At 44.1% G+C, this 20,617-nt stretch overlaps 1 protein-coding gene across 2 annotated transcripts; it reads left to right on the top strand.

Annotated features, from left to right (window-relative positions):
• The first annotated feature begins 1,893 nt into the window (after window positions 1-1,893).
• LOC115153598 (cdc42 effector protein 1) lies at window positions 1,894-20,117 on the top strand. Of its 2 annotated transcripts, none has more exons than XM_029699212.1 (3): window positions 1,894-1,989; window positions 8,518-11,586; window positions 18,326-20,117. In XM_029699212.1, exons 2-3 carry the CDS (start codon window positions 11,127-11,129, stop codon window positions 19,066-19,068), a joined length of 1,203 nt encoding a protein of 400 aa, XP_029555072.1. In that variant the 5' UTR covers window positions 1,894-1,989; window positions 8,518-11,126; the 3' UTR covers window positions 19,069-20,117. The 2 variants fall into 2 exon arrangements, with proteins under 2 accessions (XP_029555072.1, XP_029555071.1); XM_029699211.1 differs by lacking the exon at window positions 1,894-1,989 and adding an exon at window positions 2,665-2,885.
• The last annotated feature ends 500 nt before the right edge of the window (window positions 20,118-20,617 follow it).

The raw sequence follows: 20,617 nt of genomic DNA, 5'->3' as shown, positions 1-20,617 counted from the left end.
TTCAGGGGCAGAATGACAGATTTTTATCTTGTCAGCTCGGGGATTCGATGTAGGAACCTTTCGGTTATTGGCCCAACGCTCTAACCACTAGTTTACCTACCGCCCCAGGAGAAAGGGAGCTGTTAAATTCTACAACCACCTAAAAGGAAGTGATTCCCAAACCTTCCATAACAAAGCCATCACCTACAGAGAGATGAACGTGGAGAAGAGTCCCCTAAGCAAGCTGGTCCCGGGGCTCTGTTCACGAACACAAACACACCCCACAGAGCCCCAGGACAGCAACATAATTAGACCCAACCAAATGACGAGAAAACAAAAAGATAATTACATGACACATTGGAAAGAATTAACAAAAAAACAGCGCCAACTAGAATGCTATTTGGCCCTAAACAGAGAGTACAGTGGCAGAATACCTGACCACTGTGACTGACCCAAACTTAAGGAAAGCTTTGACTATGTACAGACTCAGTGAGCATAGCCTTGCTATTGAGAAAGGGCACCGTAGGCAGACCTGGCTCTCAAGAGAAGACATGCTATGTGCACACTGCCCACAAAATGAGGTGGAAACTGAGCTGCACTTCCTAACCTCCTGCCAAATGTATGACCATATTAGAGACACATATTTCCCTCAGATTACACAGATCCACAAAGAATTCGAAAACAAACCTGATTTTGATAAACTCCCATATCTACTAGGTGAAATACCACAGTGTGCCATCACAGCGGCAAGATGTGTGACCTGTTGCCACAAGAAAAGGTCAACCAGCGAAGAACAAACACCATTGTAAATACAACCCATATTTATGCTTATTTATTTTCCCTTTTGTACATTAACCATTTGTACATCGTTACAACACTGTATATATACATAATTTGACATTTGTAATGTCTTTATTCTTTTGAAACTTCTGTATGTTAAATGTTTACTGTTAATTTTTATTGTTAATTTCACTTTTGTATATTATCTACCTCACTTGCTTTGGCAGTGTTAACACATGTTTCCCATGCCAATAAAGCCCCTTGAATTGAATTGAATTGAGAGGTAGATGGAGAGCGTGAGATAGCGATAAAAGACAAAGAAGTAGCGTGATGCTATGCCTTCATCCATTCCGTGTTAAACCAGATTGGAAAGGCGAATCGGTTTGCTGGAAATTGCTGATGTAACGGCAGTGAACAATGTCCCAAGATCATAATATCGATATGGCATTGACCTAGCCTGGTCGACGTGACTCACGTGATCACTGCGCAGTCAGGAGGACTTCGAGTTGGGTGTCAGCCAGACTTGCACTGACCCTACACTGGGCTGAAATAAATTATTTTTTTAAAGTACCAAGGCATCAAGAGTAGAGCACAAGACAGACCATAATACAGCCCCGCCATCCTCACATGCCCTGCTCTACAGGAATCTGTTTCACAATGGCCGGGCAGACACCTCAGTGAAGGCTTGAGGTAGACATTGTTGCTAAGAACAGATCTAGGATCAGCTTATTGTTCTTCAGGGCTACTACCACAAACATGTGGAGGTGAAAAGTAAAACTGACCATAAATCAGCACCGAGGGGGTACTATTAAAGTGTCACCAGCCACATCACTGGTGACACTTTGCTTCTTGTCTAATATGTTGAAACTTGACTGCCGATGTGCTGAACGTTTTGGTACTGTATCAACAGCGGACTAAATAAAAAAAGAACAAAAGATCGTTTTTGAGTGGATGTTCCCTTGCAGTCAGTGATAAGATGAGGAAGGGTGTTGGCTTGGTTTTAACAGTTGTGCGGAGTTGGTGTGTGTGTGGGTGTGTTTGTGTGTGTGTGTCTGTGTGTGGGTGTGTTGTTGGGGAAGTGGTAAAACATGAAGAGGGGGTGTCATCATCACTGTAACAGCCTTGCTAGAAGCTGGGAATTTTAACTAGTTAGCAGCCAGGACATGAAATGCTTTGAAGACCATCTGAGGATACTTCCTGTTGATAAGGATGTAGTATCCTGTTGGACAGGTCAGCACACACTGTACATAGATTTTTTCTATTTTTATTTTATTTTGTGTTATTGACTGTACGTTTGTTTATGTGTAACTCTGTGTTGTTGTTTTTTGTCGCACTGCTTTGCTTTATCTTGGGCAGGTCGCAGTTGAAAATGAGAACTTGTTCTCAACTGGCCTACCTGGTTAAATAAAAAAATACATTTAAAAAATGGCCTTTGGATGCCTCTGTGGTGCTTTCAAAAGAGATGTTGGAAATCAGTTGCATTACTCTGTGCCATGAAAATTGAATGAAGAATGAAAGAAATAAATCATATAGTCAATAAATACATTAATCTGTTGCTGTTTAAGACGTCACAGACTGAGGACAGAGACAGGTTTATGGGCAGAATGGTTTAATTTTACATCAGGCTTGTGACACCTGAGGGTTTTAAACGGTAAGTATAGTCAGATCAATTGATAACTCGTTTTGACAGATGTAGCCTGCCCACTACAGCTTCAGGTGTACAGGTGTCTTTCATATTCGATGGGACATATAAAGATGAATCATACTGTAAACGAACCCTTAAAAAGCTTTGCTCATTGGGGCTATATTTTGGAATGTGTCTTGCAGTTAGAGAAGCGTGCTCGTTCATACAGTGTATTCCCCTTGCATGTTCTCTGCTGCTGATTCGACGATGGCCTCGTCAGTTTTTGCCTCGACCGCCCCTTGTTCACGGACTCTCTGGTGAAGCTGACCGCACTAGCTGCGTTGTGCAGCTACGAGACCAGCTACGAGACCGGCCCCGAGAAGTCACGATACTTTATCATACATTTTGAATTATAAATACGGATTTTGTGGGTTATCATAAAAAACTACTGGCATTTAATCGTGTCCTATCTGTGTCAATGTCTCTTAGCCTACTTGCCCAGGTAAGTTTTTCTTTGCGCTCAACTTTTTGTTTTGCTTATGCAGTTTACCATTTCATTCGGCTATTTGTTTAAGTATGAAGGCTATTCATTAACCTTCTATAAATGTAATCTCACAAATATCCATAGACTCACTGTGTCAAATGAAAGTAAGGTATGGAGTAACGTTTTTTGTTTTGTTTAAATTGTTTAATGTTACCTAACTGTCTATTCACAATCAAGTCATCATATTTTATATCTGAAACTATGTATGCTGCCTATGTATACGGTTCTATGGTCCTGTAGCCTAAATTTAGCCTAACATGCACATATGTTATTGTGGGAAAAGTGTCGTGGGTCTGTCCATAGATCATTTGTCATGAAACATAATCTGGCCTGCAGAATATTTTAGGGTTGCTTGTGTTGCAATATATAACAGGTCTATGCTTAGGTCTTATCAGATCAACAATATTGTCCACAAATGATATTCATTTTAAACTGGGTGGTTCAAGCTCTGAATGCTGATTGGCTGAAAGCCATGGTATATCAGACCATATACCACAGGTATGACAAAACATTTAGTTTTACTGCTCTAATTACGTTGGTAATCAGTTTCTAATAGCAATAAGGCACCTCTGTTATTACACTGTTTCATAGGGGGACCCACTAACTGACATATCAACACAGTAATGATGCAGCCTCTCCAAATGTCAAGGGTAGCAACACTACTTAAAACAGAGGTGTCACTACTCTGACCTCATTAGGGAGATCAGCCAATATAATTGATTGGAGAGCTTGTTAGCGTCACAGCTAACTCATGAAACACTAGATGGAATCAGGCAGATCAATGGAGAGAGTAGGCTCTGTGGTAACATGTTCGTTACTCAATAACAATGTGCTCTTGGTGCTTAGCTTGCAACACCAGGCAGGTCTAATTGATATATTCAGTAGACCTGTTTAAACCATCACATGCCTCTATAGATTTTTGGTTTTCAGTTTTGGCCAGGCGCCGGTCTTACTTGTGCATATTGGACCCGAATGACCGAGCAAACACCTCAAATCTGAATCTGATGATGAGGTATTCCTTACAGGTTGGCCTTATCCAATGAGATTCCTTTATTTTAACCCTGGCCAATTGTACCTGTGCCCCACATTCCTCCCATGTGATCCCTTTGGCAGAGACAGAACTATCTACATTTATCCACAATCTTTGATTGACGCAACCAATGTCAATTTAAGAGGTGTGAACTCCCAGTACAGGGTTGGAAAGAGAAAGAAGGGTAAAGGGGGGGTTAGAGAGAGAGAAGGGTAAAGAGGGGGGGTTGGAGAGAGAAAGAAGGGTAAAGAGGGGGGTTAGAGAGAGAGAAGGGTAAAGAGGGGGGGTTGGAGAGAAAGAAGGGTAAAGAGGGGGGTTAGAGAGAAAGAAGGGTAAAGAGGGGGGGTTGGAGAGAGAAAGAAGGGTAAAGAGGGGGGTTAGAGAGAGAGAAGGGTAAAGAGGGGGGGTTGGAGAGAAAGAAGGGTAAAGAGGGGGGTTAGAGAGAAAGAAGGGTAAAGAGGGGGGGTTGAGAGAAAGAAGGGTAAAGAGGGGGGTTGGAGAGAGAGAAGGGTAAAGGGGGGGTTAGAGAGAAAGAAGGGTAAAGAGGGGGGTTGGAGAGAGAAAGAAGGGTAAAGAAGGGGGTTAGAGAGAGAGAAGGGTAAAGAGGGGGGGTTGGAGAGAAAGAAGGGTAAAGAGGGGGGTTAGAGAGAAAGAAGGGTAAAGAGGGGGGGTTGGAGAGAAAGAAGGGTAAAGAGGGGGGTTGGAGAGAGAGAAGGGTAAAGAGGGGGGGGTTGGAGAGAAAGAAGGGTAAAGAGGGGGGTTAGAGAGAAAGAAGGGTAAAGAGGGGGGGTTGGAGAGAAAGAAGGGTAAAGGGGGGGTTAGAGAGAAAGAAGGGTAAAGAGGGGGGTTGGAGAGAGAAAGAAGGGTAAAGAGGGGGGTTAGAGAGAGAGAAGGGTAAAGAGGGGGGGGTTGGAGAGAAAGAAGGGTAAAGAGGGGGGTTAGAGAGAAAGAAGGGTAAAGAGGGGGGGTTGGAGAGAAAGAAGGGTAAAGAGGGGGGTTAGAGAGAGAAAGAAGGGTAAAGAGGGGGGTTGGAGAGAAAGAAGGGTAAAGAGGGGGGTTGGAGAGAGAGAAGGGTAAAGAGGGGGGGTTGGAGAGAGAAAGAAGGGTAAAGAGGGGGGTTGGAGAGAGAGAGAAAGAAGGGTAAAGAGGGGGTTGGAGAGAGAGAGAAAGAAGGGTAAAGAGGGGGTTGGAGAGAGAGAAGGGTAAAGAGGGAGGGTTGGAGAGAGAAAGAAGGGTAAAGAGGGGGGTTAGAGAGAGAGAGAAAGAAGGGTAAAGAGGGGGTTGGAGAGAGAGAGAAGGGTAAAGAGGGGGGTTGGAGAGAGAAAGAAGGGTAAAGAGGGGGGTTGGAGAGAGAAAGAAGGGTAAAGAGGGGGGGTTGGAGAGAGAGAGAAGGGTAAAGAGGGGGGTTGGAGAGAGAGAGAAAGAAGGGTAAAGAGGGGGTTGGGAGAGAGAGAGAAGGGTAAAGAGGGGGGTTGGAGAGAGAAAGAAGGTAAAGAGGGGGGTTGGAGAGAGAAAGAAGGGTAAAGAGGGGGGTTGGAGAGAGAAAGAAGGGTAAAGAGGGGGGTTGGAGAGAGAAAGAAGGGTAAAGAGGGGGGTTGGAGAGAGAGAGAAGGGTAAAGAGGGGGTTGGAGAGAGAGAGAAGGGTAAAGAGGGAGGGTTGGAGAGAGAAAGAAGGGTAAAGGGGGGGTTGGAGAGAGAGAGAAAGAAGGGTAAAGAGGGGGTTGGAGAGAGAGAGAAGGGTAAAGAGGGGGGTTGGAGAGAGAAAGAAGGGTAAAGAGGGGGGTTGGAGAGAGAGAGAAGGGTAAAGAGGGGGGTTGAGAGAGAAATAAGGGTAAAGAGGGGGGTTGGAGAGAGAAAGAAGGGTAAAGAGGGGGGGTGGAGAGAGAGAGAAGGGTAAAGAGGGGGTTGGAGAGAGAGAGAAGGGTAAAGAGGGGGTTGGAGAGAGAAAGAAGGGTAAAGAGGGGGGTTGAGAGAGAAATAAGGGTAAAGAGGGGGGTTGGAGAGAGAGAGAAGGGTAAAGAGGGGGTTGGAGAGAGAGAGAAGGGTAAAGAGGGGGTTGGAGAGAGAAAGAAGGGTAAAGAGGGGGGTTGGAGAGAAAGAAGGGTAAAGAGGGGGGTTGGAGAGAAAGAAGGGTAAAGAGGGGGTTGGAGAGAGAGAGAAGGGTAAAGAGGGGGGTTGGAGAGAGAGAGAAGGGTAAAGAGGGGGGTTGGAGAGAGATGCAAAGAAGCAATGGATGTTTGTTGAAGAAGCAAAATTGTTTTCTTAGTTTAGGAGAAGTGTTGCTCTGTTTTCCTTGTATTCAAATAGAGCAACAGCTAAGAGGAATATAAGGTAATTGGATGTCGCAGGGGGAGTGAAGAAATGCAGTCTTATCTTGTATGTTTGTTCACCTGGTTAAGTTAGCGAGGGAGGGACTTAAAAAAGGGACTGGAGTTTGGCAAGGAGGAGATGGGTCAAATGAACACTGGTTGGGATACCTGACAAGTCATTATTCTATATAAAATCCTGACTCATTCAATCAATTAAATTAGAGATGACTGAGAGTACAGTATCTCTCCAGCAGGTTAGCGTTGTTTGTCATGAATTTTGTTCTGGAGGCAGCCCTAAACCTAACCCTAACCTTAACCCTGACCCGAACCACACTGCTAACCGTAATGCCTAACCCTAACCTTAACCCTGACCCGAACCACACTGCTAACCGTAATGCCTAACCCTAACCTTAACCCTGACCCGAACCACACTGCTAACCGTAATGCCTTACCCTAACCTTAGCCCTGATCCGAACCACACGGCTAACCGTAATGCCTAACCCTAACCTTAACCCTGATTCGAACCACACTGCTAACCGTAATGCCTAACCCTAACCTTAACCCTGATCCGAACCACACTGCTAACCGTAATGCCTTACCCTAACCTTAACCCTGATCCGAACCACACGGCTAACCGTAATGCCTAACCCTAACCTTAACCCTGATTCGAACCACACTGCTAACCGTAATGCCTAACCCTAACCTTAACCCTGATCCGAACCACACTGCTAACCATAATGCCTAACCCTAACCTTAACCCTGACCCGAACCACACTGCTAACCGTAATGCCTAACCCTAACCTTAACCCTGATTCGAACCACACTGCTAACCGTAATGCCTAACCCTAACCTTAACCCTGACCCGAACCACACTGCTAACCGTAATGCCTAACCCTAACCTTAACCCTGATTCGAACCACACTGCTAACCGTAATGCCTAACCCTAACCTTAACCCTGACCTGAACCACACTGCTAACCGTAATGCCTAACCCTAACCTTAACCCTGATTCGAACCACACTGCTAACCGTAATGCCTAACCCTAACCTTAACCCTGACCTGAACCACACTGCTAAACGTAATGCCTAACCCTAACCTTAACCCTGATTCGAACCACACTGCTAACCGTAATGCCTAACCCTAACCTTAACCCTGACCCGAACCACACTGCTAACCGTAATGCCTAACCCTAACCTTAACCCTGACCCGAACCACACTGCTAACCGTAATGCCTAACCCTAACCTTAAATGAAGAGAAAAGCACATTTATGTTTTCATACATTTTTACCATATAGCCAATTTTTTATTTGCCTCTTGCCCATCTAGCAGAATTCGCTCAGTTCTGCCTCTAGGGTAAGATTCATGATAATAAACACCAACCTGCATCTCTCCAGTCTATTGATCTAGCTGTGTGTTTGTGTGTGTGTGTTTGTGTGTCTGTGCATGTATCGCTCCAAACCCTGAGAACTTCATCCAGTACAGTAACACAGCCAGCCAGTCTCAGAGAAGGAAGCAGGATCAGACCTGAAGGTGTTTCTAATCAGGGATGTGGTTTGGTTCTCCTTTTCTGTCTCTGATGTGATGTGATGGAGGGAGAGAGAGGCCAGAGATGTTGCTCCCAGGAATCTGTTCACACACACACAACTCCTATTAGAGCCTGGCGTCTCTGGTTTACATCTAGTTGCATCCCAAATGGAACCCTATTCACTACATAGTGCAATCCTTTTGACCAGAGGCCTATGGGCCTATGGGCTCTGTTCAAAAGTAGTGCACTATATATGGACTAGGGTGCCATTTGGCACGCAACCATACCATACCATACCTCACATGCCCGGCAGTGAACATCTACCATGCCTCACCTTGGCTCACAGGCATGGCAGATACATGGTGGAGGAGGATTGGATGAATGGGTCTGTGATGTAGCCTAAAGTAGAGATGTTCAGGAAACCCCCTGAATACTCCGCTTGTATCATTTTGGCCTTTTTGAAATTTGTTGAGAAATGTTGAGCCAGTTAAATTACTGTCAAACAGAAACTATTGTAGCAGTTACTACTTGGGTAGTGGCAGGAAAACAGACTAGAGTAGAAAAAGGAGTGGAAAATATGGTGAATACACAAAATTGACCGTACCAGCTGCACTCCAAACACCAGATGATTTATGTTTCACTATATTCCTGTGTGTGCCTTGTCCATGCACCGGTACCATGACCTACCATATATAACTCCCTGTCTCCCCCTCTCGCTCTCCTACAGCAGACGGCATGTTTTCAGTGAGGCCAAGGTAGCTCCAGATAACCAGCGGAGATCAGGCCTGGAAGAGAGAACCAGCACAGACCCATAGAGAGGGAGGTCAGAGCCAGGACAGAGCCCAGAAAGAAGGAGGAGAAAGGCCAAAAAGAGGGAGCCTGGACGGTCGGACGAGGGGAAGAAGAGATCCAGGGATTAGGGGCTAATCCAGGCCACAACCAATCCCCAGAGAAGTCCCCCCTTTTTGCTTCTGAAAACACAGACAGCCGCCCGGATTACTGCATTAAACGTATTACCTTTTAGAGACTTAACATAACAGGGTTTGGGTTCAGCCCTGCTCAGATGCCTGGATATGCGTACCTCTGAAAACAAATGACCAGAAGGAGAGGAGGAGAGGGCAGGGGGGAGATGCTGGGACGTATAGGAGACGTATAGGAGACGTACAGGAGACGTACACGAGACGTACAGGAGACGTACAGGAGACGTACAGGAGACGTACAGGAGACGTACAGGAGACGTACAGGAGACGTACAGGAGACGTATAGGAGACGTACAGGAGACGTACAGGAGACGTACACGAGACGTACAGGAGACGTATAGGAGACATATAGGAGCGTGCCTTAAAGACGGGTGGGGATTAACCTCTGTGCTACAGCTGTGTCTGCAGGAGTCAGACCAAAGGTCAACTAAGTGGCCCTCTCTCTCTTTCCAAGCCCCTCGGGACGGTAAGGACAGACTCGAACCCCACTGAGCGTGGGCCAAAGATCCTCCGACTGAAACAGGATTACAGTAGAGCAGAGCTCCAGGCCCTTCTGTTAGTACAGTATGATGGGGTCAAGATACCTCTCCTCTTGAAATACATGATTGAAACTGAGGAGTATCTTCTTCATATTCACACACAGGCTGAGAGGGGCATGATTGCTTTCACCTCTGCGGCTCACAGTCACATGGGAGTGTTAGTAAGGGATAAAGAGGTAGTGGCGTGAACTCTGACTGTATGAAGTCTGGTTATGACTGTCTGGTTAGTGCTCTCTAGAGGTTAACACTCTCAAATTCAACATCACACCTAATAGAAGTCTGGTGAGTAAACCCCTGGTACTGCTCTCTCTCTCTCCTCTGGTCTGTGGTGTGAGGTGTGCTTCCTCCCTCTGCTGCTCCTAGCTGCCCCTCTTAAAACGGCAGCCAGTCGAGACCTAGAGAGGACCTGGGACTGTAGTTAGGAGCAAATTAAAAGTCTGCTTTAACCGTGACGCAATTCCATTCAGAGGTCTGTTCCGAGTCATTAATAAAGCCAGGCTATCGCGCGTGGGAGGGCCTCAGCAGTGGAAAGCACTTAAAATAACCAGAAGACCTTGTCTGTGTACTCTACACTATCAAAATATTTCAGAAAGCGATATCCATTACTCCACTGGCTAAAGATAACACAGGAAAATGATTTGCCCGTCTCTTGCCAGTGTTGACCCACTGGTGTATTATGTGCAATTAAAGTCAGATAAGTGATTTTCTTAGCTGACTTTTGTCAGTATTTTGTGCACTTTTGGCCAAAAATAGAGGCCTGTGTTTTTATCTGGTGGAACATACTTTGCATGTTTGTATACAAGGTTTCTGCTGCTGGTGAAATCAGTTTGAAGTGCTGAATGAGGGTCCCTACTCTGCTTTTAAAGAAGGATGAAACAAGTATTTCAGTGAAATATGACGTGATATGATTAATTAGCACTCATGTTGTAGCAAGACACAGGACGAGAGAGAAACAAAATACCCTGAGACTCCCAGACAAAAACCAGACTGACGTTTATTTTGTTCACGAGAGTAGCGACAGGAGAGTTACTGTGGTCTAAATTTAGAAAGTTCCAGAACAATGGACTTTGGAACCTGGAACTTTGATGTCTAACAGAAGGGCAGGGTCTGTAGAAAAGGCTGATCCAGTTACTTTCTAACTGAATGTTCCAGTTAGTGAAGTGTTCTGCCAGACCACCTACCTGGTTCTATGTCAATACACCAAATCAATCTCTAGCAAAGAAAGTCCCCTAAGAATACCTAGACTGTTGTTATAGCTGAATTTGAGCCTCTCCTAGATGGAGATTCAAATACATTTTTTGGCTTTATTTTAATAAATGGTTCCAGTGTACAACCGCAGGAGGGATATTTGCAGCTGGAACTGGGCTTCTTCCTGAGCTGATGTTTTATAAACCCAAAGCCCAAAACAACTGTCGAGCCCAGCGTCTCTGACCACACTCAAACTGGAGGCGGATTCCAGGAACTGAACGGCATACTTTTCTCCTCCATTTCTCTCCACTTAATCCAGCTGGATATGGATGACAACAAACAGCAGAAAATGGGACTGAAATTGCAAACAGCACATGATAACAAGAGAATAGAATAAATTTCTCCATTACTGAGGTTGACCCTACAAAACCTGGTGTTGAAATTCTATTCAAAACCTAAACGATCACGATCATTACTTTTGAGGCACACAATCCCCCTGGGAGCATTTCTAAAGCTACTCTCCAGTAACAGTTTCTCCAAAGATATTTGAAACTACATTTTCATCCCATCTTTTAGAGGACTTAAAGGATTTTTGTCATTTTTAGAAGACCATACCCTTGGCCATCACCATGAACCTGGGGAAGATCCCTGGGCTGAAGGGCCTGGTGGCCGGCTCTCAGGGGAAACGTCGTTTCAAAGGTGACCTCACCCTGGACATGATCAGCCCTCCGCTGGGGGACTTCCAACACACCATGCACGTGGGCCGCGGAGGGGACGTGTTCGGGGACACCTCGTTCCTTAGCAACCATGGGGGGGCCACCAATGGAAACGGGGATGCTGATTCTGTCACAAGCCCTGACAACAAGATTGGGGCGTTCTTCTCTCGGACCCTCCGGCGTGTTCGGAAGACACCAGAGCGTCCCAGGGGAGGATCCAAGGACCTGTCCCCGCCACCCCCTCCCATATCCCCCATTATCAAGAATGCAGTGTCCCTCCCCCGACTGGATGTGGACTCACAAAACGGCTGCCCTGCTAAAAACCTCTTCCCTGCCTCTCCTACCTCCCTGGAGGAGACCACTTATGGTTATGGTGAGTCTTACTGTACACCTACATTCACACACATATACACACACATATGCATATACACACACATATATATGTACACACACATATTCACACACACACACAATTCACACTCACATACAAACACACATTCACACTCACATACACACACAATTCACACTCACATACAAACACACATTCACACTCACATACACACACACATTCACACTCACATACACACCCACTCACATACACACACACACACATTCACACACACATTCAGACACATTCACACACACATTCAGACACATTTGGGGCGGCAGTTAGCTTAGTGGTTAGAGCGTTGGACCAGTAACTGAAAGGTTGCTGAATCGAATCCCCGAGCTGACAAAGTAAAAAATCTGTCGTTCTGACCCTGAACAAGGCAGTTAACCCACTGTTCCCTGGTAGGCATTGTAAATAAGAATTTGTTCTTAACTGACTTGCCTAGTTAAGTAAAGGTAAAATAAATAAATATACACACACATACTCACACTGTATGCATGCATCCACACAATAAGTGAACATGTACCTGTGGAGGCTTGTAGTAGCTCCTGGACCTAAGGTCTAGGCTTTAGCTCAGCAGGCTAACACAGTCTTGTTGCATGCAGGAGACTTGGATTTGATACATGGTCAGTCATAGAAGCAGTAGCTGCCATTGGACATGCTGTAAAAACAAGCCACAGTAATTCACCGATTTTCCACAGCTGTCATGATGAATCACCTTGGTTCATACACAACAACCCTCATACTCTCTCCAGCTTGTTGTGTGATGATAAGAGAGAGCCGCGCCAGACATGACTGTGCTGTTATGTGTCTGGTCTGAGGCCCAGTGTGACTGACTGCCCCACATTACAGTTTTTACAATCACTTTGGCACTAATTTCAGAACCTTGTGGTAATTTTTTTTAACTCTAGACACAAAATGGTCATCACTTGTAACACAGGCTGTCCAATGTTCAAAACATTGCATTGTGCATTTATATCTTTAAAGAAACCTTGCACTTGCGGAATCATTGGTTCAAATAACTCATTTATCATGAAATACCATAGTAACATTCACTTAGATCACCCACACACAAGATACCGATAGTTTCACTGTGTAGTTGTTCGTACAATCATTAAATATTGTAGTACAAAATATGTGATACATAATGAATTAGTTTCATTATGCTACTACACGTAAATACATCATGGTAAAAGGACTAGTAGAGAGAATACTACAGACAGTGGAATCATTGAACAAAATCAGAAATATATTGATGAAATACAATAAAATCACAACATAGGTTTCTTTGAATCAAAGCAAAAATAATTAGCTACAAAAAAGAAAAAAACTACAGTAAAATGTCAACTGCAGTGTTCCTCACCTGGCTTACTGTAAAAAGCAAAACAAAGGATTGATTACTGTACTTCTATATTTCCATCAACCCTGTCTTGTGGATTTGGCCATAGGTTCTTATCCACATCACAACGGATATTTTCATTAACCAAACATCTTGGGAAGAATCTTCGGGCATGGCGAATCCAGGCCTGACACTGGTCTGCCGTGATGTCATTGCATGCGTCATCCATGGCCTGGAGAAGGGTGGCTTGTTTGTGAGGGCGCCTATCACACACCTTCCACCTCCATGTGGAGAAAAATTCCTTAATCGGGTTAAGGAAAAGAGAGTATGGGGGTAAGTACAGGGTGGTAAATTGTGGATGGGCCTGAAACCATGCTTGCACCATTTGAGCATGGTGGAACCTGACATTATCCCACACAATGACATAGGTCACGCCATCAGCTCTACAGACCTGATTTAGCTCATCAAGGAAGGTTACAAGGAGAGAAGCATTATATGATCCAATACGCGGTCTGCGATATAGCCACACACATGGTGATGTTGGCCCCACGCTGTCCAGGTACTTGGATGGTTGCCTGCTGGCCAATGAAATTCCGACCTCTCCTCCTTGTCTTGGCCAGGTTGAAGCCTGCCTCATCTAAAAAGCGGAATTTGGGATGGTTTTTGTCAGCATCCAGCTCCATCATCCTCTAAAAAGGCATTTTGGAAAGAGAATTACTGATGTAGATGTAGAATTTTGGGGGAATTTTTCACAACAGGCATCTTGAAACTGAACATACCTGAACATACTCAGTCCTCAGTTGCTTCACTCTGTCTGCATTTCTTTCAAAAGGCACACGGTGTAGCTGTTTTAGAGACACCTGGTGCCTTTTCAGCATGCGTGCAATAGTCGGCAAACTTATGGCTTCCACATTGTTGAACAAGTCCTCATTGTCCAAGATGTGCTGCTGAATTTATGTAAGGCGAATATCATTCTGTCCCAAACCAAATTGAGCACAGCCCGCTCTTGTTGGTCTGTCAGAATTTTACCTCTGCCTCCCCTATTTGGTCTAGTCTCAATTCTGCAGGGAAAATGACAGTAAGAACACATTTAGTCACATCACCTACTCTGTGGTACACATTGGCATGCAGTATACAGTCATTTGACAACTGAGAGTAGCCTAATGTTTAGTGCATGCTGAAGACTTACCGGTTCTCACTGAGGAAAGTTCTGATGATTTGAGACCACGGTTGATCATCTGAGGTTTGGTTTAAACATTGTAGCTGCCTCAGTCATTGTCATGCCATGATTTACGACATGGTCTACAACTATTGCTCATTGGACACTCTATGTTGTTGCTGCCGCTGTCGTGTTCCGTGGCCTTGTCCTCTACCACGTTCCCCCACACCTCTCAAACGAGGCCCACGACCACCTCTCAGAAGGGGTGCTTGTCCCCTGCCATTCCTTTGACCACCACGTCCTCCCACTGCTTGACCTCTATTGTGACCTGGATCACCTGCCGGCTCTCATTTCACTATGTTCTCGTACCACAATGTGAAATCAATCATCAGTAATGAGTTGGCAGTATTGGAAAAGCAATTACAAGGGCCTGCATACATACGTACACTCACTGGCCACTTTATTAGGTACACCTGCGTGTTAATTAACGCAAATAGCCTGCTCCTTCGAACAGCGAATCATGTGGCTGCCTGCAACTCAATATATAGAGTATATAGAGTAGAGAGCTTTAGTTGTTGTTCGACCAAACATTAGAACGGGCAAGATGCGTAATCTAAGCAACTTTGACCGTGGTATGATTGTTGGTGCCACACATGGTGGTTCCAGCATCTCAGAAACAGCTGCCCTCCTGGGATTTTTATGCACTACAGTCTCTAGAGTTTACAGAGAATGGCGCGATAAACAAAACACATTCAGTGAGCGTCAGTTCTATGGGCAAAAACGCCTTGTTAATGAGAGAGGTCAGAGGAGAATGTCCAAACTTATTCAAGCTAACAGAAAGGCCAAAAATGCTCAAATAACAGCCATTTAAAACAGTGGTGTGCAGAAGGGCATCTCTTAACGTACAACACCATGAATAATTCAGGCTGTTGTGGAGGCAAAAGGGGGTCCTACCCAGTACTAGATAGATGTACAGTAATGTCAAATCTGAAAACATGGTCTGGAAAAGTGGTACATGGGACCATAGAAACAGTGTCTGATAAAGAATGATGATGAAATTTTACAACCATAGATAATGTAGTCCAATTGGTTCATGTTCCACGGTAATTGGTGTCAATGGATCTCGTTATCCTGAAACTTTCATGATCTAAACATGGAATATTGTTCATCAGTTTCCATAAAACTATGCATTAAGAGTCATGCAACAGTTACTTATCATTTTGAGCAGTTCAATAAACAAATGATCATAGCTTTATGTGTATTGTGTCCAAGCAATTGGAAAAAGTGTTGAGTTTTGAAAAATGTGCTTTTTTGATCGATTGTGAGTTTTGTGTCTAGAGTTTAGAAAAAAGGTTCTGAAATTAGTGCCAAAGTGATTGTAAAAAACTGTAATACCCTCATGTCTCACTGTCTGACCTTTCTGTCCTATTGGTGTGTGCGTGTGCGTGTGCGTGTGTGTGGAGGCATGTTTTTGTCTGTGTGTGCATGCTTGTTTTTGGTGAGAGTCCTGTACTCCTGGGTAGTGGGCACAACCCATTCAAACTACCCACATGAAAAAAACTATAGTATACTATGGTCTAAATAGTGTAGTATTACTATTTATATACTATAGTATTCAGCGTAGTGTTTTAGCTGACACTATAGTGAATAATACAGTAACGTACGCAAAAACACTACAGTGAATACTATACTACAATTGTATATAAATAGTAATACTTTAGTCATGTCCGGAAAAACACTACAGTAAATACTATAATATACTACGGTAATGTCTGCAAAAACACTACAGTAAATACTACAGTATACTACAGTAATGCCCGCAAAAACACTAGTGTATACTACACTCATGTCTGCAAAAGCACCAGTGAATACTACAGTATATTACAGTAATGCCCGCAAAAGCACTACACTAAATACTACAGTATACTACAGTAATGCCTGCAAAAACACCAGTGAATACTGTAGTCATGTCTGCAAAAACACTGGGAATACTATATACTACAGTAAAGTTCACAAAAACACTACAGTGAATGCTATATTATATAAATATAGTAATAGTACAGTATTTAGACCATGGTAGTCCATAGTATTCTTTTCATATGCGTTAGCTGTAAATGTCTAACATGTTTGAACTAGAACCACAATGGAAATACATTTTTTCTTTTTTGTGTTATTCTCTACAAATTTCTAAATGCATTGTATCCACATTTGTGGTTGTATTGTGTGTTTTTAAACAATCAACTGAATAAAGCAATCAAGGGATACTAACTACAGTGTAGGGTATAGTATTCTACAACATTCTATAGTAAGCACTACACGATCAAGGGGGGACCTCAGAGAAAATCCCAGGCATGAGATTCCCAAGGACAGCACGGTCAAATCAAAACAGCATCAACAAAGTTAGCAGCTAGCAGTAAAGCTAGCTAGCGCTTCAATCGATCTAAAAGTTCTAAAGTAAGCGCTACATGATCAAGGGATAGTACTGTGTGTAGTATAGTATTCTACAGTATACAAAAAAGTATATAGTAAGCACTACACGATCAAGGGATACTACAGTATGGGGTATAGGATTCTACAGTATACTATATAATTCTATAGTAAGTACTATAGTATTCTGTACTGCCCTGCCGAGCAAAAAGGCAGGACCTGCTCAATTGGTCAAAAATGAGTTAATGTCATTTTTCTACATTAAATACATGCTTAATCATGTGGGCAAGTATCCTGCCTCTATTGTGTTTTGGAGAAAATTGGGGGTCATTTTAGCAGTAACTGTACTAGATTACTGTGAAACCAAGGTAAATAAAAGCTATTTTTCTCAGTTCCACGCAATGAGCAGTTACTGCCTTTTTGCTTGGTAGGGGCAGTATAGTAAACTATCAGTCGTTTCTTAACATACCTTGCATCTAGTTGGTTTCCAGTAGGCCATGAGAGCACTAGTGTGTGACAGGTCATGTGAGTGATCTGGCCTGAGAACAACATGCCTAAGAGGTGATGTCTAACTCAAGAGATAGAGCTTGAGTTTGAAACTGGCAGAAGACTCACTCTTTGATGACATAGTTTACACTGCCCTCTGTTGGTGATGGGAGAGCATCTATGGAAGTTCCTTTCTGAATTCTCCACTTACCTTCCCAGCAGACTGAGCATCGTCCACTTACCTTCCCAGCAGAGACTGAGCATCGTCCACTTACCTTCCCAGCAGAGACTGAGCATCGTCCACTTACCTTCCCAGCAGAGACTGAGCATCGTCCACTTACCTTCCCAGCAGAGACTGAGCATCGTCCACTTACCTTCCCAGCAGAGACTGAGCATCGTCCACTTACCTTCCCAGCAGACTGAGCATCGTCCACTTACCTTCCCAGCAGAGACTGAGCATCGTCCACTTTACTTCCCAGCAGAGACTGAGCATCGTCCACTTTACTTCCCAGCAGAGACTGAGCATCGTCCACTTTACTTCCCAGCAGAGACTGAGCATCGTCCACTTTACTTCCCAGCAGAGACTGAGCATCGTCCACTTACCTTCCCAGCAGAGACTGAGCATCGTCCACTTTACTTCCCAGCAGAGACTGAGCATCGTCCACTTACCTTCCCAGCAGAGACTGAGCATCGTCCACTTTACTTCCCAGCAGAGACTGAGCATCGTCCACTTTACTTCCCAGCAGAGACTGAGCATCGTCCACTTTACTTCCCAGCAGAGACTGAGCATCGTCCACTTTACTTCCCAGCAGAGACTGAGCATCGTCCACTTTACTTCCCAGCAGAGACTGAGCATCGTCCACTTTACTTCCCAGCAGAGACTGAGCATCATCCACTTACCTTCCCAGCAGAGACTGAGCGTAGTCCACTTTACTTCCCAGCAGAGACTGAGCGTAGTCCACTTTACTTCCCAGGAGAGACTGAGCATAGTCCACTTTACTTCCCAGAGAGACTGAGCGTAGTCCACTTTACTTCCCAGGAGAGACTGAGCATAGTCCACTTTACTTCCCAGAGAGACTGAGCGTAGTCCGCTTACCTTCCCAGCATAGACTGAGCATAGTCCACTTACCTTCCCAGGACAGACGAGCATAGCGTCTTTGAGATTATTCATGAAGGTAGAACTAGGGTGCCAACTGGAATTTGATTTATTCATCCTGTAAAATAGATGTTTTTATTTTTAAGTTTCTTGTCAATAATTTTTCACAATACAGAATGTTAGGACTAAACTCCTTGTTTCTCCTCCCCCTCAGGTTTGGAGTCAGGTTTCGCCACTCTGCCCCGCCTCTCCCGTTCAGCAGAGCGTCAGTCGCAACAGGGAGGATCTATTTCCTGTACCCCCAATGCCCACGGCTGCTCGCTCACCGATGTCTCCACCCTCCTGAAGTCCTCCGCATACCCCACCCTGACTTCTGACCCCGGTCACATGACCCAGTATGAGTCCCTGACCTCCATGGCCTCCTTCACCTTTGACCTGGGGCCCTCCCTCATGAGCGAGGTGTTTGGTTTGATTGACAGCCCCAACGGCCACCTAGAGCCCAGCCATGCCTGGATGGCAGAGGAGCCAAGCTGCTCTGCATTCGGGTTTGTGATCAATGAAGGCTCGGAGATGGACTCGGAGATGGATGCCACCACTGCCTCATTGGTGGATTCTCTGCTTCGAGAAGACTGTAGCAGCAGGAAGAGTCCATATGGGATGGAGTGGGAAGAGGAGGAAGAGGAGGCTAGGAGAATGGAGATTAATGGAGGTGGGCAGCATCTTAAAGGGGTGGTGCCTGATTTAGTGATGGGCTCCCCGTCTAGACAGAGGCCTGCTATGGAGAGTGAGAGGTTCCAGGGTGCCACTGATGTGCTGGGGGTGCTCTACGGAGTTGGAGGGATCCTGAAGGGGCAGCAGAGGATGGATCTGGAGGGAGAGGTGACCATGGGCCAGACCATGGAGAAAACACCTTACATCTTCATCACCCCCGATGAGGAGGAGGAAATCAAAGTCTAAACAAAACGGACAAACTAAATGAACAATTTTTTTTAACCAGAAGTACCTACTACAGATTTGGGATTATTGCTTAATTCCTTGTAAACACTTTTGTCTTAAGAAAAACATTTTTTTCCATCAATGAGGCTAGCTTATTGACCTGAGTCACCCTTGAACCCTTCTTCATCATATTCTAATATTCATTGGAGAAATTGAATTTTATAAGTTGTCAGATGACTCACTTAAAGATTTTGCTATTATTTGTTGAAAGACTCATTGAAAGATTATGGAGGCTGACAGTTCCCCAAGCGAACATACTGTATGGAAGGAGCTTGAACAGGCTAATAATAGCTTTTAAAAGAGGTCACTGGAACCAGTGGCGAACAAAGAGATGGGGTAGAAAGTGTCAGAGTGTACCAGAGAAAGTGGTCGTCGGACACAGAGGAGTTACCATGGAAACACTAAAGACGTTGCTCAACAGTGTGTAAGTCTGTTAACAGCTGGTTATATGTAGTCCGTTTGGACTTCCTGAGCAAAATGCTCAATGTGTGACTTCATAGAACTATTCAAGGCAACAGGCAGGACACAAAGACGAAGCAGTAGCCATTTCAACCCATTCAAACACTACACCAAGAGAGAGATCTTAAATCTTAGCACATGACGTTAACTACAGGGAAACAATCATATTTTGGCTGATGCTTACACTTTTTATTGGTCTACAGATACAGTATGAAGCACAAACCCTGAGAAATTGACTCAGAAGTTAAATAGAAGAAGGTCATTTTGTACTATGTTGTAGTATAAGTATAATGTTTGGACTGTAAGTTTGTTAATTCACATATTAACATCATACTCCATTTTGAAATGTTTCTGAAATTCATTATGGGTCTAACTCTCATATTGCTTTTTGAATTGATAGTCACCTGCTTGTCTGCTATTCTGTCAACCAATGGTTGAATCCTCTTTTTAAAGCAGTGTCTTCTATCCATATAAATGTGCTGCTGTTGACACCAATGATATTTCTATAATGATAATAATAAATGCAATAAAATGTTTTTAATTAGCATTAATACTTTATTTACATGTCTGAAAACACTGTACTAGAAAACAGCACTTAATAAATCACAACACATAATGCATATACAGAGCCTTCAAAAAGTACTCACATCCCTCGACTTATTCCAGATGTTGTTGTGTTACAACAATACAACAATCTCACCCATCTACACACAATACACCATAATGACAAAGTGAAAATATGATTTTAGAAATGTTTGCAAATGTATTGAAAATTAAATACAGAAATATTGCATTTACATCCCTGAGTCAATACTTTGTAGAAGCATCTTTGGCATGTCTGCTTTTTCTTTTTTTACCTACTGTATCTACCAATAGGTGTCCTTCTTTGTGAGGCAAAGGAAAACCTCCCTGGCCTTTGTGGTTGAATCTGTGTTTGAAATGCACAGCTCGACTGAGGGACCTTCCAGATGAGGTAGTCACTCAAAAATCATGTTAAACACTATTATAGCACAGAGTGAGTCCATGCAACTTATTATGTGACTTGTTAAAC

Source organism: Salmo trutta, chromosome 18 (assembly GCF_901001165.1).
Source record: "Salmo trutta chromosome 18, fSalTru1.1, whole genome shotgun sequence".
Classification (NCBI taxonomy): Eukaryota; Metazoa; Chordata; class Actinopteri; order Salmoniformes; family Salmonidae; genus Salmo; species Salmo trutta.
Note: the sequence above shows the minus strand (reverse complement) of the source record. Positions and strands in the feature narration are given on the sequence as shown.

Coding starts and splice junctions, on each gene's coding strand:
- LOC115153598 (XM_029699212.1), top strand. CDS start 11,127: ATGAACCTGGGGAAGATCCCTGGGCTGAAGGGCCTGGTGGCCGGCTCT. Junction 11,587..18,325: donor GGAGACCACTTATGGTTATG/GTGAGTCTTACT, acceptor CCTCCCCCTCAG/GTTTGGAGTCAGGTTTCGCC.